This window comes from Buceros rhinoceros, unplaced genomic scaffold (genome assembly GCF_000710305.1).
Source record: "Buceros rhinoceros silvestris isolate BGI_N320 unplaced genomic scaffold, ASM71030v1 scaffold4705, whole genome shotgun sequence".
Classification (NCBI taxonomy): domain Eukaryota; kingdom Metazoa; phylum Chordata; class Aves; order Bucerotiformes; family Bucerotidae; genus Buceros; species Buceros rhinoceros.
The window spans coordinates 24,074-35,525 of NW_010412159.1; the positions used below are offsets into that span (position 1 = coordinate 24,074).

The window sequence follows — 11,452 nt, forward strand, 5'->3', positions numbered from 1 at the left end:
TCGGTTCATGCTTTCCCCCTAATTACCAACTCAGTGAGGGCCCCTTTGTTTTTCAGGTCACTCCCCAATTATATATTACATTTCCTTCATTCCACCACCTTTAATTCTGTTCCAGTGTTGCAGAATTAACTGGACAGGGTTCTTAATCTTGTCTCTACAAAGAGCTTGTTGTAATTGCAATGAATGTTCTCATTTTGCTGGTGTCCAAAATACGATTTGCAGGGGAAGGGGGAGAGCGGGCTGATGCTAGTCCCATCATTAATAACATTCTTGCAGGGATTGTAGTGGTGGGAGTAAAAACCCCAAAGCTTTTATGTAATAACGAGCATGTGTCTGCGCGTGAGCTGCTCCTTTAAGAAGCCTTGGGCTAGTGGAAGAAGGGGGATCTGGAGAAAAGGCAGCCCAACGGCTATAACAGGGGGCAGAGGTTAAATCTGTTGGCATTTTTCATCACAAGCATGGTCACGGCGTACCCTCTCCCCGAAGGCTTCACTGAATTAGAGGTGTTTGCCATTGGCTCGGCTCTGCTGGTAGAAGGTAAGCTCAGTGTGGGACCCCAGCACCAACAAGGTTTTTGCCCCCTGTTATTCCTGGTGGGAGGGGGAAAGGAAATTTAAGCAAACAACAGCACTTGTGGCACGCTGACAGAGAGCTGTGGTGGTTACTGCAGCTACATCGCCAGTACTTCTGGTGAGTAAAACCAGTGAAGATCTGCTCCTTATACATAGCTGCCCCAATGCAGGGGAGCACCGGCTAGTCCGCTTTCTTATCAGGAGTTTGGGATGCAAGATTGCGTTGGTGACTTTTAAAGGCGATTCTATCTTCCTCTGGGGAAAGGATGTTGAAGTGACTGATAATCTCTCAATGAACTGAGCTGCTTTTTCTGTGGGCTGTGACAGCTGTCTTACAAACACAGATGATACGTCCAAAAGAGCTTGTTAACAGAAACATACTTGCATGAGATTCAAACGGCATTAAGCAGCAAAATTTGTATTCATTTAATTTAGCCAGCGCGAGCTTTTCTTAAGGCATTGACACTTTGAGACCCTTCAACAAAAGGAAACAAAGCAGAGGACAGGCTTGCAGCAAGGACTATTTTGGTGTCAAGTCACTAGCATCTCTTCTGAGCTACATCCCAGTCAGTGCCTGGGCCCCCGTCCCTGCTCAGTGCTGCTCAGCTGGGGATGCAGGGATCATGGGGCCCAGCGGTGGAGGAGGAGAAGCTGTAAGCACCATCAGGATGGGATACATGCTCATCAGCTCACCCCATGAGCATGGAGCATGGGAAAGGAGGATGCTCACCCTCTCAGCTCGAAGGCAGCATCATGTCTGCCTGCAAAGGAAAGCTGGAAGGGCTGTGTCAAACTCCTCCTGAGGAAGGGGGAGAGAATGAAAAGCTTCTGCTTCTGTCCCACAGGCTTGAGGCTGCCTGAACAGAGAGTTCAAGGCTCAGCCTGGCCACTAAGCCATCTGCATGGCATGGCAGGGCCTGGCATGACTCTGCACACGGTTACTGAGGGGTGAGACGCAGCAGGAGGACAGAGACACATGTTAGGTGCTGGCAGAGCCCAACAACCAGGGTCCTACTGTTGTGTGCCCAGGGGCTGCAGTTGTTGAAGCCCAAGCAAAGAACCCTCTAGTTTGTGGCTAGACATTGTCTAACACTCTGGTTTTTACTGAAACCAGGTATTTGCTGTAGGGTTGTGGCCAGTGGATTGGCAATGAAACTGTACCTTTGTCACCTGGCCTGGAAGACCAAACTAAACACAGATCAGTTCACTCACAGACTCAGAGAAAGGCAATGAGGACCTCCTTTTTACCCTGGGGGTGGGAGGAGATCTGGCAGGGAGGAAATCACCACAGCAGATCACGAACGGCTCCAAGTCCTTCTCCTGGCAATATTTTGTTCTGCGTTGTGTAATCAAAGACGCACACCAGCTGTTGCCATGGTTATGCCATCAGCCATTAATGCAATTAAAATGGGAGCAGGATTTCTGACTAGAGAAAACCATCCATCTTATGTAACTGCAGAATTAAGACAACCAGCATAAGTAACTCCACTGCTTTACAGAATTAGGGGAGATGGATGGGTTCCGCGCTATGCCACTTTTTTCCAAGCACACAAAGACACACTGTGTCTCATCGAGCTAAAGACTTGGAGATGGGATGTTGAGTCAGAGCCTCACCAGAGCTAAAATAATTCAGGTCATCTCAAGAAGGACTTCAAAGAACAAAGCTGGAGATTGAGCCAATGACAAATGTGTTTCAGGGTGGCAAAGCTCTGTGCTGGGTGAGCAGCTGGAGCTGCTTGGATGCTCCTCTCTGAGGACCAACACTAACTTGTTTTCTTTTAATCTATCAGTGACTGCTTTTTATAATTAGATTATTCCTTTCCATGTATAGTCTCTTGACGAAGGTCTGTAATAAGATTGAGCTTCCGTGGTCCAGGCACTGCTCGGTTAACCTTAGAACAAAGTCCAAAGGGAAGCAGGCTGCCCGAAACATGGCTGAGGGGTTTGTTACAAGAAGGTTACAACTGGTATCAAACTCAGCCTGTTTCTCTGTGAAGCCTGGCCATTAAATCACAAGGCAGAATTACAACTAAGATTAAACTGTTTCTGTTCTGCACGACAGATGCGGTTTGAAGCATTGGCTTCAGCTGCCACCTCTCTCCTCAACGTCTTTGTAATTTGCCTGCAGACTGTGTCCTCTACAGATATATCCCCCCGTGCCTCAGTTTCCACAGTGATTACTGTTCTCTCGTTAAAGAACACAGCAATATCATTGAGATATTTTCCATTTCCAGTTCAATCACACCAAACAATTCTGCATTTCAGCCCTGCTCGGATTCTGCCTGAATGGCCTGACAATTATTTCTTTCCGAAAAATCAAAGAACTCCGAACACCCAGCAATCTGCTGGTCCTCAGCGTGGCTCTGGCCGACTGCGGGATCTGCATCAATGCATTCATCGCTGCATTTTCCAGCTTCCTAAGGTATGCCGCCTTTTTCCTAAAGGATACTCAGAAGAGCCATGTGGACATGAACAGCTTAAGTATTAAGAGGCCAAATTAAATTACTCTCTTTGCAATCTCCTCATTCTCTCAATCTGAAACAAAATGTAACTCTATATAGTTCTACCAGGCAAGTAAAACCACAGGCTCTAGCATCCATGATCACTGACAGATTGTAAGACTGATTATAGAAGACGTTGAACTAGACAGCTTTAAGAGGGGTTATAGTAGAAGTTACCTGAGTGCTGTGGTTTGAGCCCACCCAGCTGGCACCGAAGAACCATGCAGCTGCTCACTCACTCCTACTCACCTGCAGAGGGATGAGGAGGAGAAAAATGCCACAGAAGGATCGAGGCAGAGGACAGGGAGGGCTCGCTTACCAAGATGGTCATTGGCAAAAGACAGACTCGAGCTGGGGATCAAACCTAATTTCAATCTAATTTCAACAACAAAAGCACCACCAATTCACCAGTTGAATCAGAGCAGGACAGTGATAAGTACAACTGGATCTTAAATACAACTTCTCCCTGTACCTCCCTTCTTCTGGGCCCAGCTCTGCTACCTCCTCCCCAACCAGCAGCGCAGAGGGGCAGAGGAGGGGGTTGCAGTCAGTCCCAGCCTGTCCCACATTGCTCCTGCTATCAGGAGTATTTTTATTTGCTGTGATCTTTTGTACTGCATTGCACGGTGAAGGGTGACCTGCCAAGAGGTCACTTCTCATTTGCCGCCTCCACATGTTGACAAATCCGCTGCTCCCAGTGGCCGCAGATTTTGAAGGTGTTGATTTTGATAAATCTTGATTTCAAATTAAAAAGAACTTTCCAATACATAAAGCAAGGTTGTTTTCTTTTCTCCATAATAAGAGTAAAAATAGCAGTTTTACTCTATCAGACACCGCAGCAAGGCAAATACCCAACAGCAACCACAGCAACATCTTCCACAGCGTTTCTCAGATGTAGGAAGCATGGGCACAGACTATCATTTTACCCTCTCTGTTAAAACTGTTTGCAAACACATCTTCACCTTTTCTATCATTTTCTTAACACAATCCTCGTTTGGTGACAGATACTGGCCCTATGGCTCCGATGGCTGCCAAATCCATGGATTCCAGGGCTTCTTGACAGCACTAGCCAGCATTAGCTCCAGCGCTGCCGTTGCCTGGGACCGGTATCACCACTACTGCACAAGTAAGGGCTACGATATTTCCCCTTCTAGATTGCATCCAAGCTGTGACCCTCTTGCCACACAGTCACTTTCTCCGTAAACAATCTCTGGTACCCCAGGCAAAATCCAGCTCCTCATAGTGCGGAAAAATCTATGCACCCCGGGCTTCCATCCAACACCCTGCTGCCTACCAGACAGATCTTCATGTTCCTGCAGAGTTTACTAATTACAGATAAATTTGGTGTAGCTCGAGAGCTGCCTCTGCAAAGCCAGCAGCTGGAACAGAGCCCATGGCAAAGTGCTTCTGTGGAGGGATGGTCAGGCAGACAGAGCTCAGCAGCCCCCTTGTGCCACACACGGGCACTTTGGGGTGCCAGAGATGTTTGTGGGGTTTGGGCTACGTTCCCAACCCCCTTATGAAGGCTGGAATCTAGTATTAGACAGGAAAATAGATCTTGCATTTTTTGTGGACTTAAGGCATATTTTTGGTTTAGGTGAGAAATAGAGATTGACAGGATTGTCAAATAATTTCTAGAGATAGAAACACCTCTGTCTTTCAGCACTGAACTTCCTCCCCAGTTTTGGCGATACTGGGTTGGTGCATTCATGTAATATGAGAGGAAATCCCTGCTGAATTAGGTGCTGAGCTGGATTTGGTGTCTGTGGGGACTGCTAGGATTGGTGCTGGGACTCCAGCCACCTCTGTGGATGGGGAGGAGCTGCTTTTGTCAGGAATTGGGCTCAGGCAAGGACACGTTTTGTCTCGTGTCCAGACAATGGCCCCAGATAATGCAGGCTGTGAGCTAAATCCGCACTACCACCCTTGGGAGCTACGTATTCTCTGAGAGACCCTGAAAACAAGGACATCTTTGGAAAGGCATTTGTCACTCTGCCACATTGACCCTCCTGCTTTTGTGTCACGCACTCCTCCAGTGGAGAGCAAAGGACATTAAGAGCAGAGACAGACCTTAAGGGCACAAGCTGCTTTATTTTGCTCAAGTTGTTACTGATGGCCAGACATCGCTGCTGTTACTGAACACCCTGAGCAACCAAACAAAGACGACGACCCAGAAGGTCCTAACAGCTCATGCTCTGTGGCTATGCCAATACAACCAGCCAATTCCAGCTCCACTCTGCACATGCTGATTGTGGGGAAGATCAAGTCGTGTTTCATAGATGCGGGATGCCAAGTCTAGGGGCTATACTGCGTTCTCAATCCATACATAGAACTCCCGTTGTCACTGCTGCGAGTTGCATGTCTGTACAGAAGGTACAAACACCTTTGCCTGAAAACCAAAGCTATCACCCTTGTACTTTCATTCCCTGGGAACTGGTTCTCCTCCCAGCGTCAAGTACACAACCCCTATGGTTTTGTAACTTCCCAACAGTTCCAGTGCGGGTGCTGTGAAGTCTGGTACAAGCTGTATGTCTCCGCAATTCATCAGCTATTACAACTTCACCATCTGCAAGAATGGGGAAAAGGGACCTTCCTAGAAAATCCTGCTGACCTTGTGTTTGAGGAATTCCTTTTGCACCCAGCCTGAAACCTGGCTGGAAGGTAGCACTGCGTCAGAGATGGTTTTTGTTTTTTGGGGGGTTTTTTGCTCTCTGTTAAAATCAGCTGTTTGACCAGTTAATAAATCTTAAAAAAAAACCCCTAAATTCATACATGTCCCCACAGACTAAAGATGGAGAAACAGTCTGTGCTTAGGTCACTAAAAACTGACCAGCATAATCAAAAGGATTAAGGTTCCATTCTCTACCTAGAATTTCCTAAAGTCCAAACTTTTGACATCACCATTCTAGTAATCTTTAAACAACGGGTTCGTTATTTTTTTGTTTATAAGAGTGACCTCCTCCTATTCCACAGGAATTACAGAAATCCCCTTAGGAATCTTCCACTGCGTGGAAAATAGGAGCTTCCCTCTTGCTTTTCAAGGAGAAAGCCAGAGCACAACAGTGATTAGACTTAATAGGACCAAATTGCCAGCACTGTGCCCTAATTGGGAATTATATCCTTCAGCATACGTTGAGCTCCGTACATACACATCTAACTGATTAGGACCTATGTGGCTAGGACAACAATATTTATCAGGCAAAAAAAAAAAATAGGCATTTAAGGAAAAGCAATGCCCTGCTCTGCACCAAGACAACTGAACTGTGCTCAGCTTGCTCCCTTGCTGACAGCCCTCTCAGAGGGGCACATTTTCCCCATGTGAACAGACCACAGCTCTTTCACTATTCTTCTACTCGAAGTAGATAGTTTTCTGGGCAAAATGAAAACAGTATCAAGTTTGTTCAATTTTATATTCATACATTTTTAGCTACTTCCGATGTGTTATTAATTGATTTCTTGAGGGTCAACAGGCAGCTGCTTTCACCATTAATCTCACTTTGCAAAATCCAGAAGGCAAAATTTAATTTTCTAGTGTCCAACAGACTCCTTAAGTGTGAGGAGAGAGAACATAAGAACTCAACCACAGAGAGGAGCTTTCCAAATGCAGGCTGTCATGGCATTATTGCTTACTCCTTTTATCCTACATCTCTTAAGAAAATGGTGTTCCCTAACACCCATGGAAAAGCAGCTAAAATAAAGCTTTCTTACAGTTCTTCATAGAAGAGAAACAAATAGACCACCAAGAAAAATAACTGGTATTAACTATTCTATAGGAATTACTGAGAAACAAACACAAACCCACCAAAATTTAGTTTGGTTTTTCAGAATATCAGGAGGGTTTACCACTTACAAAATCATATTCCCAAAGCGATAAAGCTGCTTTTGGCTTGAGCTTGATTTAGGGGCAACACAATTCAGATGCAGGTTTCAGCGCAGCTGCTTTTGATATCACCTTTGAAGTGTTGCTAGAATACGTAAATCAGAACAAACCTGAGAGCACAATAAGCTGTGTCCTGTCTGAGTTTCAGGTTAGGGCTTTGGAAAGCCGAGCTACAAGAACTGTTATGCAGAACACAAATGGAAACCTGGGATGAGTTAACAACGCTACCACCCTTGTCTGAGCATACACCTCAGGAGGATGCAGCTCTGAAAAACACGCCTCGGGCTTTGCTGCTTCTTTGGACTGGGAGATTCAGGATAACTACATATTACTAAAAAGTTTGACTCCTCTATCTAGCTCCGTAAATCAGAATCTATTTCTTTATTTTCACCTGTGTCTTTCTAGAGTCACATCCTGTCACTACTACGAAGCAATACTTGAGCTTTGCAGCCAGAGTCTACCTTCTGTGCAGGAGTCATACAAAAGAGATATTATTCATTATCAATAATTTTTAATCTGCTATTATTAAAAAAATGTTGTTTTAAGCTACCAAAATCCACTGGTTTTGGTAACTACCACATTAGAGGATATGGGGAATATGACCATATTCTAACCTTCTGAACTCCCACGCTGGAGCCCCCCTTCTCTCTCCCCTCAGGGAGCAAGCTGCAGTGGAGCACCGCCGTCTCCATGATGCTGTTTGCCTGGCTGTTCGCTGCCTTTTGGTCCGTGATGCCCTTGCTGGGGTGGGGGGAATACGACTACGAACCCCTCCGAACCTGCTGCACCTTGGACTACAGCAAAGGGGACAGGTGAGGGCAGGGGCCACATTCCACACTGAGGGCTGCCATCCCCTGGGGTGGTCTGGGCAGCACACCACAACTCCCTTGCTGTCCCCCATCACTGTTACTGGGATAGATGTCCCTCCCCAGCAGCCAGGGCAAGGCAGGAACGACGTGAGGCTGCCTCAACTCACATAGCAGCACGTGGGAACAGCTGAAGTCAGTGTCCTCTATGGAAGAGCATGGAACTCAGGGTCCTGCCCCTCCTCTGTTCATCTGCATCGTTTCTGGATTTAGAACTTGAAACTCTTTCAGGATGGTTTGGAGTTTATGCAGTCTGGCATAGGGATGCTTGGCTTTCGGAACCAACCCCCTGCTGCGGTTTTCTATAACACCGTCCATCCCACACACAACAACACGGCACCGCTTCACTAGCGGTCAGCAAATGCTGCAGCTCAAGCACATTAACAAAACTGATGTTGACAATTTTGAGAATACAAATTAATGAATTTTTACAGCAAGTTTAAATAGGTGCCCTAAAGAGTAATTAACAACCTCTTGTTTTTTCCCTCCTCACCCTTTCCAGAAACTACGTCACGTTCCTTTTTGCTCTGTCCGTATTCAATTTCATGATCCCAGGCTTTATCATGCTGACAGCCTATCAGTCCATACACCAGAAGTTCAAAAAAACTGGAAACTATAAGGTAAGAAAGCTTCCTCAGCCCCTACAATTTCCTTGCCAAAACATGGCTGCATCCCTCAGCGACAAAGCTCTCACAACACCCATTTCCTCCACAGAGGCATTGGCTCAGCACCTTCCCTAACTCCCTGGACTTACTTGAGCAGGAGGGTGGCCCAACACAGAACGGAGCCACCCAGGAAGCTCATGGAAACCCCCTGTTAAGATTTACCCCATCTCAAGATTTGACCAGCCAGCCACCTCTGCCCTGACCTAGCGCTGTAAACAGTTTGCTGTCAAAGCTGGGTTCAGACTAGGGAACCTGAGATCCTCCCTAGATCCCCTCCACCAGCACTGGTCCAACTCCAGCCACAAAACAAACATGCAGAATATTTGTTAATAGCACCTCAGTATTTATCCAGACACACTTTTTGCCCAGGAAGGATCATTATTTCCTGCTTTGCTACAGGCTCTGGGCTTATCACTGCAAGGAAACATTGTGAGTTTACACTTGGCCGAGGAACTTCAGAAATCTTTATGAGCTGGAAACAAAGGAATTGCTCTGGCATGGCAGGTTGATGGGAGTGTAATGTGGTGATTATAGGAGCTGTTTCCTGAGGTGCAGGCTATACATTCTGGGCACTACGCTTGGCTGAAAGGCACAGCCCAACCCCTGCGCTCCATAAAGGCAGTCAGTTCTCCAGGGGGGATGTTATACCAGCAAAGAGACAGCCAGGCAGACTGGTCTGCAGCTGTCCGGAATAAATACACATGCCCTCTATATATTTCTTGAACAAATCTCTGTCTGTTATTAGTCTATTACCTTTTTTCAGTGAGTTTATGCAACAGCGTGTGATTTCTGATGATACTCTGTAGCGTGCAGACTAGTTACAATGCAGAAAGCTTAAGGATGCAATTATTGCTTCCCTATTCATTAATGTATTTATAAGATTGTTGGGAACAGCTGGCTATGAACACTACAGGTAAGGCCCTAGCACAAGGGACAGAGGAATCCTGCTACCACAACACAGATTCCACTGCATCCGTCACACAGCCACAGCAGTGGCTTCACACACTTTGCCTGCAAGACCACCTATGTAGTCAGCAAAATGTCATCCCTTTTTATCTGTTTAACTTTACCATTGCCCTCCTCCTCTCAACAGCAATTACTGGCCACGGCTTCTGTGTCTAGCACACACACTGGTTTAACTGGTCATAAGGTGCTTCGCCACCCCTGCCCAGGAGCAGCTGCCACCCCTCACCCAGTCCCCAGGAACAGGGCTTTGGGTCTCACTGCACAGACAGCCCTTGATGCTGTGCGCAGCATGGACAGCAAAGCAGCAGCACCACAGCGTATGTCCTGCCAGCCAACCCTCTCCTGCTCCCGAACACAAACCACGGTCTCACGGGATTTGTCCCATCCGGGACAAAGGCATTTATTGCTCTTGTTTTTCAGTTCAACACTGGTTTACCACTGCGGACACTGGTCATTTGCTGGGGTCCCTATTGCCTTTTATGCTTCTACGCGGCGGTTGAGAATGTGATGTTCATCCCAGCCAAATACCGCATGGTAGGTCTATGCCAGCCAAGGGAACTCAGAGAATTACAGCCTCCTTACTCCCCCCTCTCTTCCTGGGGAACCAGTTTACTCACAGTTGGGTTTACTTGTTGTAGCTCATGCAGCCAGCAGATCATTTCCTCAAAGCATTCTGGTCATCTACCACCTTTAAGGCAAACCAGCCAAGCAGAGTGGCAGAACAGGAATTATATTCCTGCTTTGATCAAGCAAAAATTGTGGAAGTCTGGGGTTTTCTTCAGTAATCGCTTAAGTGTCTGTAGCCTGTGCTGCCTCATGGTTTGTGAGAGCTTTTCGTGTGCTTCCCAGAGTCAAGCACCAGCTCAAAATCTTCAATTTTGAAAAGACTGTCTCATTTATTTTTCTCATACCTCCCTCTCCTCAGGGAAGCTGCAATCAATCACTCAAGGTTATGCTGCCTCCTTTTTTTTTTCCTCTTTTTTTCTATGAGTCTTGCCTCTGAGACAGTAATATCACATCAAACCTCTCAACTTGCATTCAGTCCACAAAACCCAGCCCAGTTTTATTACTGTACTTCGGTACTCAGTATCCCACCTAAGATGTGCTAGCAGTATCAGCCCATCCATCCACCCACAGCACACCCTTCACCTCCCTGAAGTGTTTGTACTCCCTTTCAGCTGAAATATCCCAGTTTCAGACAATGCTGATCTAAATTATCTCTCCTGGAGGCTCTAATTTCTTCAGCAAGGGCCTCCAACACACAACATTGGTTTTACCTCCCATCTCTCCAGGAGCAGCAAGACACTGCCATCAGTCACAGGCATTTTTTTGGTAAAGGGAAACCAAGTCGAGGCTGAAACCAGTCCATTGGCTACTCGGTGCCTTTTCTTACTAATAAATTTGTGTCTCATAACAGATCCCTGCTGTCATTGCCAAGACAGTGCCAACGGTGGATGCCTTTGTGTATGCCCTGGGGAATGAGAACTACAGGGGAGGAATATGGCAGTTCCTCACTGGACAGAAGATTGAGAAAGCCGAGGTTGACAACAAAACTAAATAACCCGTTATGGCATTAAGCAAAATTAATGCCGTACATCACCGAAAGCAAAGCGCTCGAGGAAACCGTGTGCCTTCTGACACGCACGTGCAAAGGTGGTTCCACATTGGAATGGCCACGCACTGGCTACAAGCAATGACACACCAAAAGAAAGCCCTCCAGATAATGTCCAAACCACCACGAGCTGCTTGGCAAACAAGCTGCCTTAAGCCTGTGCTGGTTGTCGTCAGTCTCGTTTTATATGTCACCACAAATAAACTATGCGCTGGAAAGCATATTTTTTTTCGTGATACACTCGTACGAAAGCTCAGCAAATTAACTGCGGCAGCAGGGTATTGGCTTACACAGTGAGGCCTCCCCAGATCAGTCTGTGGTATTTTCCCATATGGTCACGTCTGGATTACTCAAAGATTAAAGGATACCCAGTATTACACCCTGGGTCTG

General features: G+C 46.5%; 1 protein-coding gene across 1 annotated transcript; it reads left to right on the forward strand.

Moving 5' to 3' along the window:
• Positions 1-361: 361 nt before the first annotated feature.
• Positions 362-11,207, forward strand: RGR (retinal G protein coupled receptor). The gene is made up of 7 exons (XM_010136273.1): positions 362-537; positions 2,838-2,994; positions 4,078-4,199; positions 7,612-7,765; positions 8,322-8,439; positions 9,871-9,984; positions 10,868-11,207. Exons 1-7 carry the CDS (start codon positions 459-461, stop codon positions 11,009-11,011), a joined length of 888 nt encoding a protein of 295 aa, XP_010134575.1. The 5' UTR covers positions 362-458; the 3' UTR covers positions 11,012-11,207.
• The last annotated feature ends 245 nt before the right edge of the window (positions 11,208-11,452 follow it).

Bases quoted from the DNA above. Each gene is read 5' to 3' on its own strand.
- RGR (XM_010136273.1), top strand. From the start codon at position 459: ATGGTCACGGCGTACCCTCTCCCCGAAGGCTTCACTGAATTAGAGGTG. The intron at 538-2,837 runs GTAAGCTCAGTG...TCTGCATTTCAG, and splicing joins CTCGGCTCTGCTGGTAGAAG to CCCTGCTCGGATTCTGCCTG. The intron at 8,440-9,870 runs GTAAGAAAGCTT...CTTGTTTTTCAG, and splicing joins AAAAAACTGGAAACTATAAG to TTCAACACTGGTTTACCACT.